General features: G+C 36.3%; 2 protein-coding genes across 2 annotated transcripts in view; one reads left to right on the forward strand and one right to left on the reverse strand.

Annotated features, from left to right (window-relative positions):
* The window catches only part of LOC124362293 (solute carrier organic anion transporter family member 5A1), a 129,301-nt gene extending 114,609 nt beyond the window's left edge, over positions 1–14,692 (reverse strand). Inside the window, exon 1 of the mRNA XM_046816668.1 lies at positions 14,381–14,692. The gene's annotated coding sequence lies outside the window, so the exon portion shown is untranslated. The remainder of the gene's footprint in view (positions 1–14,380) is intronic.
* LOC124362294 (microtubule-associated protein 10-like) lies at positions 1,740–2,992 on the forward strand. The gene has a single exon (XM_046816670.1). It carries the CDS (start codon positions 1,876–1,878, stop codon positions 2,875–2,877), a length of 1,002 nt encoding a protein of 333 aa, XP_046672626.1. The 5' UTR covers positions 1,740–1,875; the 3' UTR covers positions 2,878–2,992.
* Positions 14,693–20,522: the final 5,830 nt, after the last annotated feature.

Here is a 20,522-nt window from a genome sequence, read left to right on the forward strand (position 1 = left end):
ACAATCAGTTGATCATTATTCAGCAGTTAAACAGCATTAATAACTCGACTTGTGTGGATTTTTAATGGGGAGTTGGCACTCAGTAAATCCTGTACTACTCAGTTATAATTTGTCGTAGCAAAATAACCTTGGTATAACCTACGTTCATGTTAAAGTACCCATGATTCATCATTCTTGTACATTTTAAATCAAATATCCTGCTTTTGAGTTATTACAAATTCAAAATTGTGAACGACCACCATTTTGAAACATAATAGATATATTTCTAAAACTTTTTTACAAAACAGGTCTTAATCAGACTAAACATTATCTAAAGTGTAAACTTCACAGCTTTATTCGATTTCAAGATACATATTTTCCTAAAAAAACTAAAACTAGCAGACAGACAGTAAATTAAGCAATGCAAGGCTAAAGTTTGTTGATATTTCTTAGTTATTTCACCTGACAAATCAAATGGTGAAGTTTGATAAATTTGTGGACACTCGGTATAAATAATATTTATTAAAAATGTCTCATTAACAAATTACATAAATTATTCAAAGCATGTCGTTTTGTGAAGGTATCTTTATACTCAGGTAGTGTACAAATTTCAAATTTGTATCTTCAGTAGTTTTTATTTGGGTTTGGCTACTCCAAACTGCCAAAAATTAATACTTAAAATGCCTAAAATAACTTCAGTCAAGTTATCTTAAAAATAGTCTGAAACAATAAGTTATTTTACTCCAGTGAGTCTGAAATCAAGAAGACTCAACCTAACTAAAACCCGACTGCACCACTTAACTTCCAGAAAATGTTTCACATGCGAGAGCTGTACCACGCGACGGCTAATAGCTCAGTGCCCCCCCCCCCCCCCCCCGATAAAACGATGTACAATCGGCAAGGTCGGTGACGTCGGAAAACTAGAAATGTCAACTACAACGGGACTGCAGTAAAAGTGGTGTAAATAATAAATGGGCAGAGGGATGAAAGAGTGGCTCAAGTGGCGCAATGCAGACGAGCCAGGTACAGGAGTAGTACCACGGTTCTGCACGGTGCCAAGGCCCCGACCATTGCTATTGACCCCTACCCTACCCTACCCTACCTCACCTCACCGTACCTTACCTATCCTATCCCTCTGCAGTCAGTTCAGTCGTATGTAAATACTGCTCCTCTCTCAGTCCATGTTCTGACAGCCTTATTTACTTACAGCGGGTTGTTCAGTGGTTCATCCTCTTTCCTCTTTCAAAATTAAGTGTTAAAACAAGAACATGAATTAAAAGTGTTACGTATGTTTTACATTATTTTTAAATTGGGAAGAATATTGAAAAATATAGTTTTTAAACATTTTTTATCATTTAAGTTCATATAAAATCCCAAATAAAATATCCGGATTACTCGGTAGAAAGGTAGATTCTATGCGCGGAGCTGTCATCTGATAATAAGCAACTGGAGAGGCATTACTAGTTTATAAAATTAATTTGTACATCACTGATGGTATGACAGCTCTGATGTTTGACTATTAATTTAAGTCTTATTACACTTTCTAATATTTAGAAACTACATAATCTTGACAACTTATAAGACAACATCGTTACGAGCATTGGTTTTTTTACGTTACGAGCATTGGTATACATTGTTTTTTTTTTTATTCTGAACTTAAGTGTATTTGCAAACAACCAAAAAATATTACAATACTTCCAAGCAACTAATCCAGCGGTCGGAATATTACTTCAAACACTTGATCTGAAATACAATCAGCTGATTCTCAATTATTCTTCATTATTTCTTTATTAACCTCACATCAAAATTTTTGTATACTAAATTTTTGTTTTTAAATTGTGTTATATATTACTAGTGCCTATACGCAATTCGATTACACTGAACAACAAGAAAACGATGGCTTTATATCCGGAGTATGAGAAACTATTCCTGCTGGAAGTGCTGGTGGACAGCGTGTACATCAACCACTCCAGTCTCCAGCTGGAGCCGGCTGTCAAGGCCAACCTGAAGGAGACCTGCGTGATGTTCCAGTTCCTCAACTATCCGCCGCTGGTCGTGTGCGAGGAGGACTTCTACAAGTCCCAAGCTCCGACTTCGGACACCCAGCTGAGCTTCAAGAGCGGCAAGTCCTGCATATTCTCGATACGCTCCTCGTTGGTGCCCACGCTACCGTACAAGTTCGACGTGAACGTGAGCGTGATCCGCAAAGTGGACCAGCCGCAGGGGAAGGTGGTTCTGGGCACTTCGCTGATCGGTCTGGGGGACAGTTTCGCGGCCCTGATGCACTCCAGCGTGGCCGAGCCCGACCTGCCTCTCCAGAAGACTAAAGCGGGTACCTTCGATCTCAACGACGAGAACGACAGGAAGATCGGCGACGTCACCGCGTTCATCCGGCTGTCGTGCTTCGGTCAGCTGATCGTCACTCAGTTTCAAGTGGGGGCCGGCAGAGACGCTTTCATGTTCAAGGGTACGGAGCCCAAGCAGGTGGTGGAGATCCCCGGCGACTCCAGCAAGATGCCGAAGATCGAGGTGGATCCTAACTACGTACCACCGGCCAGCGAGCCCAAGCCCGAGCCGGACAGAGGGTACGGCGACTCGAGGGTCGCCCAGCAGTACCAACAGCCCGACTACGGGATGTACGAGAACTACGAGCAGCCTCAGCCCCAGGAAGATGAGGGCAACTATAAGGAGATAGTCGCGGAGATCCGAGGACATTCTCTGCACATCAAAGTGCCCATGAGACCCAAGAAGCCCAAGGAAGACGACTTTGTCTGCAAGAAGCAGTTGGTGGACGAGATAGAAGGACCAGTCTGCAAGTTCGCGCCTCCACTCAATCTCTGTGACTGCGACTTTCCTGTTCCTCCAGAGGCAATTCCGCGTTGTGGCCCGAGGATGTAATTCTTAAGCGTTGATTTTATCAAATAAGAAAGCTACTTGTAAAGAGTTTTAATGAATTATCAAATTTCATATTTCTTATTTTAATATTTATAAATATTAGTGAATTTAAATTCAATTGGAGTATTCAATGTTTCGTAGAACGCATACTAGTTTTCTATAGTGCTTTCTGATTTTTAATCCACAAACTAATGTGTTATTCTTGTCTTAAAACATCGCGTAAAAAAATCACCCATTACTTTCCTAACTTTAAAGACAGTTTTTTAGAATAGCTTTAAATTTCCATGCTCTTATTCGAAGGTTTTCTAAGGCAGCTATTAGAATTTGTACCATTATTTACTTATTAGATACTATTTCAAATTCCGTGTCTTATTTTGGTGACTAACATTCTTTGCATGCAGATAATAAAAATAAATTACACTAATATTTGTAATATGATAATGAATGAAAATAATTAATTCAAGTGCATTGTCACATTTCTTCAAATATTAATGAACATTAGAAACAATCAAAAGTGTAATGGAAATGTGTCTCTAGATACTCTGGAGACAAGAAAATGTCTACTCAAAGAAAAGATAAACACAGAAGATTTAACAATAAGCAAGTGTGGAAAAGTAAATGAACCGCTTGTGTAGAGACCATGTATAGAGATGGGAACCAATAAATTGGCCGCGTCTGATGCAGCTCACGATCATATATCGTGAGGCGGCGCAACGTCTAGACGCGTGCCTCTCCTTTCTGCTCTCAGACAAAGCAATCAGTAGTTTTGTTTAGTTTTTACGGTCTACCGGCTTTCTACAGATCGGAAATACAAACTGAACAAAGGAAGTCCGACCAAACCGTACACAAGAGTATTGAATTCTGCCATACGGACCGCAACAGACCTACATCATGCAAATCGGGTCGATCATTCATTCATCGCTGTTCTGATCATGACACAGAATAACCAGAGCGGAAATCCAAACTTTAAAACGTCGTTGTAAACATTCTGAGAATTCACTTGAACGCAACACTGAAAAATATTTTCTATTCATTTAGAGCGTAATTACTGGCGATTAAACAATGATAAATTACGTAAAAACGACCATTCAACTATTTTTATAAAATGCAAATTCTCCATTGTTGTGTCGGTATGTAAGTATTCATTAAATGTGCGAATTTCGAGTTTTTATCGAGTGTGCTTTAAAAATAATACACCTTCCATATGTATAATGTTTTGGACAATTCGTCTATGCTTAACTCACGAACCCATTTACACTTCAGTAAAATGTGTTTCAAGCAATGTAGTTTAACAAGTGACATATTGATTCAGTTTTATTTTAGGGTACTAATCTTAGGCCAGTACATTACGAAAAATGATCCTTTATTTGATTTGACGAATCTCGAACTTTGGGGATTATTAAATCTGCATTTTAGACAATTAAACACGCCTACCACATCAGATTTGTAACTTAAAAATGGTTCCATCATTTTGTTTGGTACAGTCATCTCCGATTTGGATACTACTTTGGAACGTTGAATAAACGTGTATCAGGAACTTAATCCATATTACCTTTAACTACACCAAAGTTGCAACGGAATTTATAAAGTAAGTATTGCAAGTATTTACACTATCCACTATATATATATATATATATATATATATATATATATATATATATATATATATATATATATATATAACCAGATGCTTCTATCACTAACTGATCCAGAACAATGGTGGGTAACGTACCCTAGCCGTGAGCTGAACTCAACGCGAGGTCAAGTCGGAGGTCACTGCCATCGCCTTGCGTCCAACACCGGTCTGCTCCGAGTAAGATGTGGTCAGCGATTGCGTGCATATTATTAGCACGAACCTACGTCTACCGTTGTGTGGAGCAACAGCCTGTAAACCTTTGATCTTTAATACTGGGCATGTTTACTGAGGCATAAATACAACAGCATAGGTTTATATTCATTGACTGGGGTATGCTCTAACTCTCGAGCGCCCCCAGGCGGCCCCTCAGTCTCTGATCATTCCGTGCGAAAGACAGACAGCTGGAGGAGCTCTAACAAAGTATACAATTAATTGTACTTGATTTTAAAGAAAAGGTTAAACCACTCTAACAACACAAAAATCCACTATGAGTATGTTACTTATAAATAACCACCTAAAAATATTTAAAGTTGAAGTGTTCCCATTTTTTAAGTGAGGCGGTATCGCCAGAAAAATGTCGAACATTGCTACTAACACAAATTGTGATGCTTTTATTTTAAAATATAATTACAATGATAAAGTATTAACATCAATTCATTTAGAGAACAAAGTTTTGGTCAGTTTTTGGTTTGTTATAAGACAATTAATTTGCAGCTAGACAATTAATTTGCAGCTAGACATAGACCCATTATGCAAATCAGTATAATAGGAGTTATGATCAAAATTACAAATAGTTCAGTAAGTTACATCGATATAAAGGGTGTAAATTAAGTCCTGATACGCCTTTCTTAGTGTTATTGTGTTTCTATTAAACATACCTATAAAATGACACAAGGTAGGGGTTGCAATCTGAAAAGTTAAAGTTAGGGTGTACCTCCATAACCAGCTTTGAAAAGAGGGGAGATTTTTTTAATCATTCAAAAAATCCAAAAGAGTATTTTAATAAGTATGGTGAAGGTTGTACATCGATATCTCAATCCATTTGGAATATATCCAACCAGACATATCAGAACTTAATTTACACCCTGTATAATTAGTAAATAATACATATTTTGAGATTAATTTCATGATTCATTTTACAAGTTGACAATGTTCTACATCTAATCTGGAAAGCTTTAGTGACATCCTTTTTTAATTAAAGATAAGTACAATAATTTTAAATAACAATAGATCAAATTATTCAATTTTTTACTTTTTATTATTCAAACACTGATGTGAAAAAAAAAGATTTCTGGGAAAATAACTATCAATTCTAATAATTTATTTCTCTATAAATTAAAATAAAAGAGACATGATAATAGATGCATAATGTTTACAACAATCTAAATTATTTATCCTTTACCAATCTCTATTAACTGAAAGAATATAATTCTTTCAATAAATAAATGCTAGATATATATTGAAAATTCATTTGTAAATAATTATAATAGCGTACTAATATTCAAATATGGTCAGGCTTAATTAATTTAATGATATAGTCGTGAACACTAAAATCACAACTTGATATTCATACTCAAGAAGGAGAGGGGAGAGGCCTTCCTACACCACAAAACCACTAACAAGGAAAACATGTGCAAGGGCCTAAAGAGGCTACTAATGGAATACTTCTGTCCTCAAATCTTACTAAGATGTGCAACCACATCATTAACGTGGACATGTTAAACCAGTTTAAGAGTAAACCCCTTTAACCACTGCAGTTAGTAAATTGTCTACAGTAGTTACATCCCTATAAAAATCTGTTTAAAGAATGTCAAAAGAAGTGCCTGCCCTTGAATGAGATTAGATATTTAATATATGCCATCTCCTAATAAAATCTTTCAATCCTTTATTTAGGAATAAATTTTACAATCTCACTTAGAGAATTCATATGATGCTATTCATCACTACGTTTGCAATTTGTTTCACAACAAAAATAATTTGTTAACAATTCTCTTGTTATTTAGATGTAGAAAATAAAATATTTCTTAACTGAAATAGTCCTTGAAATTAGTATAGTGTTACACGTTTATGTACTGTAAATACCAGATGTATTCTATCCTTGATGTTGTGTTGTTTGTTTGTTATTTGTAATATGAGAGATTCTTCCATTTTTAGATATTCTGCAGAGTAGAAGGGCCTTTCCAGCTTTCAGCATCCAGTTTATCAGTCACATCTTAGAAAAATATATATATTGGTCAGTTATATATCTTATTATCACTCATAACTTTTGTTTACAGTTTATTATTAATGATGGATGATTTAAAGGACAATAGCCAATAGGAATCTCAAACATTAGCCATAAATTTTATGTTACTAAAGTAAAACACTATTAACTTAAAACATACAGGAAAGTACAAATGTGCTTGAACTCTGGACTCACAGGTATATGTTAATTTTTTATGTACATGTTCTATTGTCAAATTGGACTTTGGCTAGTTTTTTGCCTTATTGATTTGTGCTCGATTAATCTTGTGTCTTAAAAAGTGTTTTGCATAAGAGGATAAATTCCAATCTTCCAAACATATAAATAAAGATGATAAATCCCAAAATACTTTTATTACTACTTAATTATTGTGTAGAGTATTCTCTACACATCTTTAGAGAAATAGAATAATGCATTTTTATGTTAGTCTCTGACTCTTTATAAGGTTTTATGCTGCTACAGTTCTTATATCTAACAAGTGTATTGCTAAAACGTCAACTTACAAAAAGATTTAAACTTTTTTTATTAAAAAAATACAACCTATTGATTTATAAACATACGTACAGCGTGATGGATCACCTACAACTGTCTAAATTACCTTTACAAAGTGATAATGATGTTGAACCAAAACTCAATTTTAAATGTGAAAGTTAAAGATTTTAACCCTTTCCACGCCTTAGACGAATATATTAAAATGGTAGACTTTGACCAAAACGCCAAATACAGTTACATCCGATATTATAGATTATGTCTCTTGGAGTACATAATAATGCTAATGCTTTAATAATGCTAATAGGGTTGTCTAATTAGTATAGTATTTATTACAGTATTTTATATAAGTCAACAAGGAAGCTACCCATTGGTAGTGTTTCAAGAGCAATTGTTAACCTTAAGCTATTGTTATACTATAATTAGACGATAATTTACAGCTTCAATGAAAGACAAACTGCTATTTAATATTCCAGGAGCCAAGAACCAATTAACACTGCACAAGCACACAACCTAAAATAAATAGAAAAATTTACCTTTAGACAGAAATTTACCATCAGTTGGGCTAGTTTTCAAGGAAGTCGAAATGGGAGGGTATCAAAGGGGTAAAAAATATTAAATGATAATATTTACTCAGATCATACTTTTGATAACCATCCAACACATAAATAAATTATATGTCAGCGTCAGCAATGTTAATACAGACCCATGAAGACTTTTGATTCTTTTATATAGTTGTCTGATGGTGAGATAACTATCATTTATGCGGTGGCGTGGCGGTACTTTTTAACTGTGTTAAGCTTGGAAATATATGATCTGGGAAAATAATTATTTTAAAACTTTTAAACCATTGAAATACTCTCCGATTTTTATCTCCGTCAAAAAACAGCTTGGTCGATGATCAAAATATTCTTCTATTGATTAAAAGAAAACACAGATTGTGTGCTTAAACATTGCAAATTGACTCTTGGATCTTAGGCTGCGATTGAATGCGAAAAAAATCCCAAGTCAAAAAATTTAATTTATGTTTCTTGCCCATTAAGAAAAACTACACAGTGCAAGGTATGACCATTACCAAGAGGTAAAAGACCTTCGAATCATAGGCTACTGACATTGAGTTTACGTCCTGAAGTTAATATATATAGTATCTGCACTAGGGCCAACAGAATGCATGGTTTTACTTGTGTAAAACCCAATTGTTTACTTTGTGTATTCTCTATTTATATCCTGGTCTTACTTTGTTTATTCTCTATTAATAGTCTAGTCATTACTTTGTTTATTCCCTATTTATAGCCTTGTCAGTACTTTGTTTATCCTCTATTTATAGCATAGTCATTATTACAGTTATCTTTTTTTATGATTGTTGTTGAAGATTACTTAGGTTTTATTTATTTATTCATTTGTGGTTTACATATTGGTCTCATGTAAAAGTTCTTAATGAGAACCATTTTTCAAAAACAAGATAAATCATAACAAAATTAATGGATTTTTGTAACAGCCTTGACAAAGTTCTCAGTAACCAAAACATTTCGTTTGAAGAAAAAAATTGTAAGCAACAAAAAGACAGTTTTAGTTGTGGTTTTGAGTTGATAAAAAATGCCAAATCATACGTCTCTAAGTACAATCAATCAATAGCTCTTAATGGAAACTCTAGTAAAGTACTGTAATACTAAACAAAGCATCACCAACCAATAATACTAACGGAACCCCATGGGGCAAAGCTGTTTTGTCTAATGAGCCCGGACTGACACCAAAGTGTAAAATTCATATTTATGGCGATAGTCACTCAAGGGATCTTAAAGAAACTTTACAGTCCCTTTTAAGATATGCAGAGGTTTTCAAACATTGTTACCCAGGCACCCCTATGGCATTTGTTCTTTTGAAGCTAAGCAGTTGTAGGAAAGCTTTTAATGATATTGAAAAGACAAGTTATAATTATTGTTAGAGGCACTAACAATACAAGCCTTGGTCACTGTTTAAAGGTTAGGGGAATGTTGTTACATATAAATATAATTAATACTTTTTCATGTAAAATAGTTCTTACCGAAGTACCTCAACTGCTGAGACAGCATCCTGCAAAAACCTTTGAAATAGAGTGTTTTAATGGAAAAGCCTTTTTTTAGATACTTCCACATTAAATTTATTAAAAATAGCGCTTTCGCCGGTTAAGGCATCATCAGTTTGACATTGTTTACAGAAAAAAACATATGTGTAAAATAGAATAAACATATGATAAAATAGAATAAACTTTAAAACTAACTGTACAGACCAAAAAAACTAATAAATTATAAAAGAATTATGTAGAAAAATATGGTTTGCAATTCATAATTTTGGAATGGATTTCTTTTTTCACTAATGGTATAAAAATATCACTGAAATTTACGGAAGGTTGGGAAATACAATTATCTTTTAAAACTGTCATACACGCACGTGTCAACAATATGTACATTTCTCTGTCAGTAACAACTAAAACCCCTCTGGTTCTTTTAAATCACTTCCTGGCCAAGAGGCTCTTTGCAAAGAGTGGCAAGCATCTAAGTAAAGCAGGCAAGAGTCTTTTTGGTGTTAAACTATCTCAGTGACTGAATGCATTGTTTCCTGAGCAGCAGTTCAGGGGTCACCCCGGATCAAATTTTATATCATACCAAAACAATTGTCAAACTGCCTCCAGTCCCAGTACCTTTCCCAGCTCTTCACCTGACTATCATATCCTCTGTCTGACCTGTCTTCTTCTGCATCAAGTCCCTATAATACCACAATCACAACCATCTCTTGTTCTGACAAGGAGCAAACTGACCCCATGGCTCTTTCGTCAGCCTCACCAATGTTCTCGGATACTAGCAACTCTTTTTTATAGTCAGTCCAACAAACTCCGCCTATCAAGATTCTGCACCAAAATATTCAATCAATTTCCAACAAAACTGGTCCTTTAGAAGCTCTGCTACACAGTAGGAATATCGACATTGCTTGTGTAACCGAGCACTGGCTATCTAAAAACAACTTTAATCCGCTGAGTGTTGGGGGCTATTGGATGGCGGGTGGCTTCTGCAGGTCTGACAAGGTCAGGGGCGGAGTATGTGCTCTGGTCAGTGATTCTTTTTCTTTTACCGTTGTGGAAAAGCAGGTTATCTCTCACCTGAACTCAGAACTTAATTTTGAATCCATCACTATTCACATAATTGAATTAAACACCATTATCATCACCATTTACAGATCCCCCCAGGGCGATTTTTCATTATTTTTAAAATGTTTTGAGGAATCGCTTAGAATCCTACATAAACCTGATCTAAGGATATTTGTCTGTGGGGATTTCAATATTCATTTTGATAGGCAATATGATAGGCAGTTTTTACTATTTTCCGACATTTTTCAATTAGAGCTCAGATTTCATCAGTGACCCGCCCATCACCAACGGGAGGTTCATGCATCGATAATATTTTAACTAACATCGAGCCTGACCATGTGACAGCTGAGGTGGTCCCTTCCTGTTTGTCCGATCACGAAGCACAGCTTGTTACAGCTGTAATTCAGCCAATTACAACTAACGGGTGTAACTCTGCCCCTTACTGAGTTTTCTCAGACAGAAATATCAATGTTCTTTATGAACTTTTAGATTCAGTTGATTGGGATAATATTTTCTTATATGAGGACATAAATGACCAATATTATATCGTTATTCCTCAGTCAACTATCATCCTGCTTTAACCAGGCCTTTCCTTTAGTCACATCAGAGTGTAAAAAACGTCAAAGGCCTGGTTGGTTGACAGGAGAAGTTCTCTTGGCCAGAGAACGTCTCAAGGACCTGTACATTCTGCAGCGTGACTTTCCTTCTGAACAGCATAGGATATTGTATAAGGTCAATAAGAGAAACTACAAGTTACTAATTTCATCTCTGAAAACATCTCAGATCGAAAGCCGTCTGAATAAGAGTAAGAATGTTGCCAAAACTGTATGGAACATAGTGTCTGAGAACTCTGGAAAGCAAACAGCTGAAAAAAGACATATTCAGGAGCTACAAGATAATGGAGCTGCAGTCTCTGACCCACGTCAAATCGCTGAAATGGTCATCAATTTTTTTATGAGTGCCCCACTGGCTAGAACCATAAACTGAACATATAGTTGCACTAACAGCTCTTCTAAAATAAACAACTGTCCATCAAGTTTCTTCATAGCCCCAACAACGCTCCTTGAAATGTACAATACTATTTCATCTTTGAAAACCAGTTCAAAACCTGACTTTTTGGAATGAGTCCTTCAATAATTAGATGGGTTGCTTCACCCTTAAGCTCTCCTTTAACTCAATTGTTCAACAACTCAGTTCTTCAGGGGAAGTTTCTGTCGGATATGAAGCTCGAGATTTCGTTAAGGTCTCCATGGGTGTTCCTCAAGGTTCTATCTTGGGACCTCTTCTCTTTGCCTTGTATGTAAACGACTTAAGCTCTTGTGTCCCTGAAGCTCGCGTCACTCAGTATGCTGATGACACCACGGTCATTGTTCGGGCAGACTCTTCAATAGCGTTAAATCTTCAATTAAACGCTACAATCGAAAAAATGAACTCTTGGTTCATTCGCAACAATTTATTCCTCAATGTTGACAAAACATCCATTCTTCACTTTCGATCTCAGACAGTTTCTAAGGGTTTTGTTGCTTTAGACGAGGTTGACATCATTAAGTTTGATTCAGTATGTTTCTTGGGCGTTCATCTGGATGCAGGTTTTTCTTGGCGTCAGCATGTAGAGGCCCTTTGCTCCAAGCTCAACTCTGTATTGTTTTCCTTAAGGTGTCTTTCCAATTTCCTGAAAAGTAGTGCACTGAAAATGGTATATGATGGTTACTTTCCCTCTGTGATGTCATATGGCATAATGTCATGGGGAACTGCTTCATCTTCTCTGTTACAAAGAGTATTCAAATTGCAAAAGAGGGCTATTCGTTTAGTGTTTGGGTTGAGGGGCCTGGAGAGCTGTAGGCAAGTGTTTCACGAAGAACGTATACTAACCCTCCCCTCTATTTTTATTTATTCCGTTTCAATTTAAACTTTTAAACACATTACCGATTTTCCTACCCACAATCATATATATATCACGGACCAGAAATAAAAATAGTTTAACAGTACCCCACCATAGTAATAATATGTTCCGCAAATCAATAGAATATTTAGGACCTACAATTTATAATAGATTGCCAGATTATTTAAAAGCCAGCACTTCACTTGCATCTTTCAAAAACAAGCTAAAAGACTTTATTGTAAAAAACTGTTTTTACTCACTCTCTGAATTTTTGTGCCCCACCCAACCTTACAAGTAAAAATATCAGTAATACTGTTTTTCAATATATTGCTTAATTTGTAGTTTTACCAGATATAACAATAACTTTAACAAGAATATTTTTAGTATTTAGTTATTTATACATATTGACCATTCTCGATACATGTTAAAGTCAATGAGAAATAAATGATTTTGATTTGATTTGACTTAAAGTTAAAGGAAAGTTAATGGATTATTTAGTGGCGTGTGAAGGGTTAAACTTCAAGAATCTGTGTAAATTTCTATGTAAAAAGTGACAGCACACAAAATCCAGCTGGTTGATTGAGATAATTCCCATTACAATCATGCCAACACTTTCCAAAACAATATCTTGTGAATTTTGCAATAAGTAGGCTAAGGTCTACAATACAACAACTCACTAAACAGGAGTTTGATCACAACAAAACTAAGTCTGTTCACTTAACAATCTGGTAATTGCAATGTTATTAAATTTGGAGAGCATAGTATAATAAACAGACTCAGTTTTTATATTGCTCAGCATAATCATATACGATATTTCATACATTGAATCAATATCAACATATTAAACAAGTAAATGAAATTCATATGTCTGATACTTTGAAATTAAAAAAAATAATTTATTATATTTATAAAACTAATCTGATAATAGCTGATTTTAGGAGTTATAACTAACAGACAGGTGATAGGAACCATCGTGGGTAGGGTACGATAAGCGGACCTGGTTTTTGGGTAGGGTCCAATAAGCGGACCCGGTGTTTTATATCGAAGAATATAATCATCGATACCTAATATTCGCATATCGAATCATAGACTATCAATCGATATAAAGTAATAACAATCATATGTTTTAAATAAAATGTGAATTTAATGATGTAACAAATAACCTTTACCATTACTTTCTTTTTTGCATCTGAAGACGACCATGTTAGCTCATCTGACAGTTACATTTGTTATACCTTTCCACAAATATCACATAATGGATTCTTAGGTACTAACCCAACATTCTGAAACCATAAAAAAACGTTGTTTTATTGTCTTTTAAAGCAATTTCGTGAAGCTTCCTAAGATTGACAGCCATTTTTAATACACAATGTTACTTGTGTGACATTTAAAAATATTACCTTAATTGTATTATTTGAAAGTGTTTCATATAGATTATTTAAGTTAATTGTTAAAAATAATTAATCAGTATCGATTGATTATATCGATGGTTATGATTAAGTAATATCGTTTGCCAATTTCGATATAAAACACCGGGTCCGCTTACTGGACCCTACCCCTGGTTTTTTTATATCAATATTGACAAACGATATTACTCAATTATTACTTTCAATATAACTAACCGATACTGATTTTGAAAAATAACTAACTTGTATCAAGTATAAACACTTCTTCATATAATAAACATATTTCCTTTTATAGATAATAACAGACAGTCAAAAGCTCATGGAGAACCGTGAAACGAAGTTTAAAAAGTGGCATATCAACTGGTCCAAATTCCATAAAAGCTTTGGCAAATGTACCAAAAGCGTAAACTTGCTTTTATTTTCCATAATGTAAGACTCCTCAGATATAGACCAGAAAAGATTTTTGACAGACACAAATGTACCAAACTTCCTGAAGACTGTACTAAGTTTTACTTTCTGGGTGAAAATGATCAAAGCTAACTAGGTAATTTTAATAATCCTGAAGAAAACAACACAATATAAATTATATAATTCTCTTTGTTTTACAGTATACTAACTAAAGTAGGTCATTAACAGGCTATTTCAAAATTTAAATGTTTCTATTACCAACAAAAATCCAACTTAGTTACATACTTATTACTCAAAGAAAGAATTTTAATCCACTTACCTTAATTGATCATGGCCAAAACAGCGAAATTTAATCTTCATACATTTATAACTTTGAAAATATGTTCTATAATATGTAAACACTACACTGGGGTTTGAAATTACACTCAATTCGCACTGATCATCAGATATCACTGGTTTAATCTAGAGTCATTAGTTTAGATTTTTATTATTGTTTACTGAGAAAACTACATTTATCTCTCACCACAAATTTACAAACAAACTCAACAAACTTCAGCAGAAGACGAAGCAAATGTCAGCTGTTAACTGCAGATTGCAGAAGCAGAACACGACGCTGCCGTCTCCGTCTCCAGGTGAGTCTAGAAAACCAGTGTTGCACATGACAAAATCGTTCAGATACAACTGCACATGTCCCTCTCTACCTACGAGATTTCGCCAAAAGTTATATGAGTATTATTAAACTATATACAATAGCTAACAATCAGTTTAAGATTGAAACTATATGCTTGAATTTGGGATAGAAAAGTTTGAAAACATTTCATATCATCCATCATGCTGAACGAACATTTAACTGAAGTTTGTGTGATGACATTTTATGAAATAACTACAAATTTTATTGGCCCGTAACTAATAGTCCCAATGAAAACTTTGTACAAAATACATGCTAGTTCGTAAATATTTCTTGCTGTTGGAAAAGTTGTACGGTTTCCTACACGAATAATCTATTGGTTGGTGATGTCCCTAAAAGCATGTTATAATACACCATTCTAAATATTCATAGTTTCATACAATTAACATTATTATTAGTAGTTAATTAAGCCAACAATTTATTACGAAAAAGTATCGCGCAAATTATGTATAGTATGGTTATGACAAAAATAAAAATAACAAGTGAAATCCTCTACTCATATTACTAGCCAAACCTAACTCACTATACTCGTTATTACCTTGCCATTCGAACGACTTGTTGAATTTTTTAGGACGGTAATACATTTATTTTAAAGATTCGAAAGATCCACGCTACTATTTTTCTTCTTACTATTAAATTTCTGTTCGAAGTTACAAATATAAATGAATTTTTATATTCCATTGGCACATATCTCACACCATTACGGAATACCAACGATTTTAGAATTTCACTGTAATGATGTTGAATCAACAGCAATTACTAAAATATCAGGAGCAGATCAAAAATTTACATAACAATTTGTATGGACATTCCTATCAACTCATAAACACAACCTAAGAAATTATTCTGAAATTAGAACAGTGTTTCAAATGCTATAAAGTTTCAATAAAAACTACTGAAATTTCAGAAGCTTCAAAATCAAAATACGTACAATGAATATATGTATCAACTATTTATTCTAAATATATTTACTGACCGGTCCGCACCATCTTACTTCGTTATTGCCTACATCAAAGACCATTTTCTTTTACTTGTAGTAGGACCTGTAGGGCCTATGGTTTACTCTGTGAGCAACATATTTCTAGCTAAAATATTCATGTTAGAAAACAACATAGCCTTATTTCAGCAAACATATGCTACAAATAAACCTTTATTCAAATAAAATAAAATGATTTAGGCAAATTATAAAGTGATAACACAAACTTCAAACGTCCAGGGCCGGGCAACGCACAAGCTGTACAAGTGAGTTTAGGCTCAAACAAACGATTATATAAAACTAAGCAACCATCTCAGTAATCTAAAAACTTAAAATTTATTGGGATGCTAATTTATTATCTTTATGTTTATTTACGGTGCACGCAGTACTAATGCCTATTTACATAAACAAATCCTTTGTGGAACTATAACATATGATTATGATTGGTTAAGTTTTGTGTTCAACATTAATAACTGCTAATCTAAACTGGCGCAAAAAGTTTCACGAGAAGAGTAGTAACTTCTAACCAACTAATACTACCACAGTTCATCTCTGCTGAACAAGGAGGAATAACTCTTGTCAAATAAAATCCACGGCCTTCCAGATTTCGTTGACCTACCTCATTGTTTGCTATATGAAGTACAGATTTGTTGTACGAAATATTTAATTCCTGCCATTTAAAACTACGACTTATTTAATCTTATGTGCGCCATCCTCCATTATTGCTAGAATACAATGAGACTAAGATCCGATAAAAGGACAACTAAAAAAGCGTAAATAGTGGTTTGTCCTTTATGCGACGGCACTGTCAATGATCAGGAAAATGCAGTTCTTTGTGATGGCATATGCAACACTTGGTATCACTGTTGTTGTATGGGGATGGTTCCTGAGCACTATACGCAAATTAAAAATGATCTGACCAGCACATGGTTCTGTCCCCACTGCGACCCCGCTGAAGAGGCATTTTTTCTAACAAATACGGTCGATTCGTCACCGGTAATAGATGATAGCATAAACTAGACCTTGCAAGAACTTCAATTAGAAGTAAGCTCCTTGGGAGGCGGCATAGAGAACAACACGTCTGAAAACACATTGAGAATAGCAGCAGAGATCGGATCGGCACTTTTACAGCAGAATACACAGTTAAAAGATGATAGTGCCAAAATTAATTCCAGGATTCTTGAACTTGAAGCAGAGGTAGAGCTACAAAAGCAACATAACGAAACTATAAGTGAGAGGCTAGAAGAAGCCATAAGAGAACTGATCGAGAAAGACAAACAGCTGGAAAGGACATTAATTGAAAAAGAGAAATTACAAGCGTTTTTTATTGAACACGACTCGGAACAACTTCAGTGCATAACTAAGCACGAAGAAACAATAAAAAAACTTGAGGGAGAGATAAAAAAATTAAGGAATGCCTCAGCGTCCTCAAAGGCAGGTGTTCTGAATGGAGAACATTCCAGTGACTACGGTCTGTCTATTTATACTGGGCCTAGGAATAATGAGCCAACTAATGACATGAAGTCTGAAATTTCAAGTCTCATAGCTAGATTTCAAACCATGGAATGTAGAATAAACACGCTGGAGAGACAGGCAGTTGTTGATAAGGCCGACATCCAGGTCTTGAGAAAATCATTAATCGTGTCTTCAGCTGAGCAAACCAAACGTTCATGCACCTTTGAACATGTTATGCCATCTGAGTTCAAAAGCAAATCTGTGAATGTGACGGCTGGCAGGGATCAAATTATTCGCAAGATCAATTCTGCAGATACCCTTAACAGTGGTTATCCTCAAGAGAAACCTGCTAATAATAAGCCACCAAATTCAGCAAGACTGTTAAAATCTAAAGATAACTTGGAAGACCTCTTAAATCATCACATTGACTCTAATAAATTAACAACTAGAAGTCCAGCAAAGAACCCAAATATAAGTAGTAGTGCCTCCTTCGGGAAAGGCCACTCTACCAGACAAGAATCAAAATATAGACAACCACCGACAAACACAAGCCACAGAGACCAGAAGTATTTTTTAGACAAGAGCCGAGAATGGAAGGACAGGGGGAGACCCAGACAGGAAAGTCGAGTCTACATAAATTCGTCTCTAAAAAGGTCATCATCTTCCATCAGAACGTGGATCGATTAGCAAATAAAATTGAACGGCTTAATCATTATTTAAGCCACGCACAACCAGACATAGTTGTTATAACTGAACATGGTCTGGACCAATCAAGGATCCTTAGTGCGCGACTTTTGGAGTACAGCCTAGCCACTAATTTTTGTAGACAGAACTTTGAAAAGGGTGGTGTTGCAATCTATACACGTAATTCACTGGGCAATAAAATGGAGAATTTGAACATTGAGTGTCACAGCAAAGAGCTTACTTGCGAAATGGCAGGCATAAAACTGTTCCTAAATGGAGGAAAACAACTGTTCATACTTGGGATTTATCGGCCTCCAAGAAGCTCCCTCGAAGAGTCGCTTATAATCATTTCTAGAGTCCTGGAAACTTTTCCAACAAACAACAACCCGATATGTATAGTTGGTGATCTCAATGTGGACAGCCTAAAACAAAAGAAAGAAAATGAAAACAATGCTCTTAGGGACCTTCTAGCCACCTATAACATTCATAGAGTGAATCTCCCGCCTACAAGAATTACTAATGTCTCAAGATCCTCCATAGATGTGGTGTGCAGTAATCTTAGTCCTGCGATGCTAAAAGTGAAAGTAGTGCATGAACACATTGCCGACCATGCTGGACAGCTCTGCGCCCTAAACATCCCCGCAAAAGCGAAAATCCAACCTACTGCCACTTATAGGCAATTAAATAATCAAAACCTATCACGGCTCAGAAATCTTTTAGCGGAGGAAGACTGGAACAACGTCTTTCAGACAATGGATGTGGAGAAGGCTTATTCAGCACTTATGGTGACGACTACATCGGCACTTGACGCTACATGCCCATATAAAACATCAAGGTCCAAAAAAACTGGCCTAAAGCCATTTCTATACACCCCAGAAGTTCTTAGGCTAAGAACCGAGTTCATCGAAGCTCAAGAAAGAAGTACCTCAACTGGAGGAGCGGACGACAGGCTTGAAGCGGCACAGAAGAAAAAAACTTATGACCTCAAGTTGAAAACCATCAGACGGGAGGCTAGTGAGGAGCTAATCTCGCGGTCCTCCAACAAAAGCAAAGCGGTGTGGAGCGTCGTTAACGCTGAAAGAAGAGCTTGCGAGGATGTAAATAATACAACGTGGCAACTTAGGATCTCAAACGACATCATAACAGATCCCGTTGAGGTTGCTAATAGCTTCAATGAGTACTTCACTACCATTGCTGGAGATATGTTGCGGGCGGGTAATCTACAAAAAAGCACTCAGGTCGCTGGTTGTAATCACAATCTGGTAAATGAATTGACCGCTTTTTCATTGGCAACCACTGATGAGGTACGAGGTATTATAAGGGCACTAAAACAAAAAACCTCAACAGGTGTCGATGACGTCTCTTCCAGACTTCTGAAGTACTGTGAAGAGGAACTCTGCCTGCCTCTAACTAATGTTGTGAATAAGTCACTGGAGCAGGCAACTTTTCCCTCCCTGATGAAGGTAGCAAAGGTTTATCCTCTCCACAAGAAAGGCAAGAGAGACGACATTAGCAACTTTAGGCCGATATCGTTGGTCCCAACTTTCTCCAAAATACTGGAAAAGGTAGTTTTGACCCGTCTTATGAGACATCTCAACTCCAACAACATCATTCCAGAAGGACAGCATGGATTCATGCCGGGCAGGTCAACCATGACTGCAGTAGCGTCAATTGTGGAACACATATTGGACAACTTGGAGGCTGGGAGAACAGTCGGTGGAGCCTTCTTAGACCTTAGCAAGGCCTTCGACTGTTTGGATCACGGGCTGATTCTGGCCAAGCTTGGTGCCTTTGGTGTTGTGGGCGCAGCACAGGAGTGGTTTAGGACCTACCTCTTTGGAAGAAGGCAGCTGGTTGAGATCAGGCAAACCATCAAAGGTAGAACTAACACTGTCAGATCGGGTCTGTTGAGCGTGACAAGAGGAGTCCCACAGGGTTCCGTTTTGGGACCAGTTCTTTTTGCATTGTTTGCTGCCGACCTCCCGCAGTACATGAGTAATTACAGCCGCACCGTCATGTTTGCTGACGACTCTGTCCTGTTGACCAGCGGCATGGAACTGGACAAACTTGAAGTGGACAACTTTATTTCCATCAATAAAGCCATGGAATACTGCGCGAACAACGACCTGGTGTTCAACGAGAGCAAGATGCAGCAGCTGTTTTTTGGAAAACTCCGTGATGAGGTTTCATGCCCTCCAAACATTCAGAAGTCCGAGTCAACCAAACATCTGGGAGTGATCATAGACAGTGATTTACGTTGGGGACACTCACATAGACTCCTTGTGCCAGAGGCTCAGTTCGGCAGTCAGTCTTCGCGCTGAGACGTGTTAACACTGTCACTACAGCGGACGCCACTCGTGCAGCCTACCATGCCCTGATTGAATCCCATATCAGGTATGGGATAGTTGTTTGGGGTGCTGCTTCTAAGGAAAACATCCAGCGAGTGTTTGTGCTGCAGAAGCGCGCCTTACGAGTTCTTGGGGGGATCCAGAAGCGAGCCAGCTGCAAGGAACTGTTTTAAAACCTTCAGAATTCCAACTGTAGCCTCCATTTACATTTGTGAGGTGGTCGTCTTTGCCTCCAGCCAAGCACTGCAGAGGAATGGTAACGTACATGACCATAACACCAGGTACACTTCTGACTTTAACCTGCCTGCAC

This window comes from Homalodisca vitripennis, chromosome 5 (assembly GCF_021130785.1).
Source record: "Homalodisca vitripennis isolate AUS2020 chromosome 5, UT_GWSS_2.1, whole genome shotgun sequence".
Taxonomy (NCBI): domain Eukaryota; kingdom Metazoa; phylum Arthropoda; class Insecta; order Hemiptera; family Cicadellidae; genus Homalodisca; species Homalodisca vitripennis.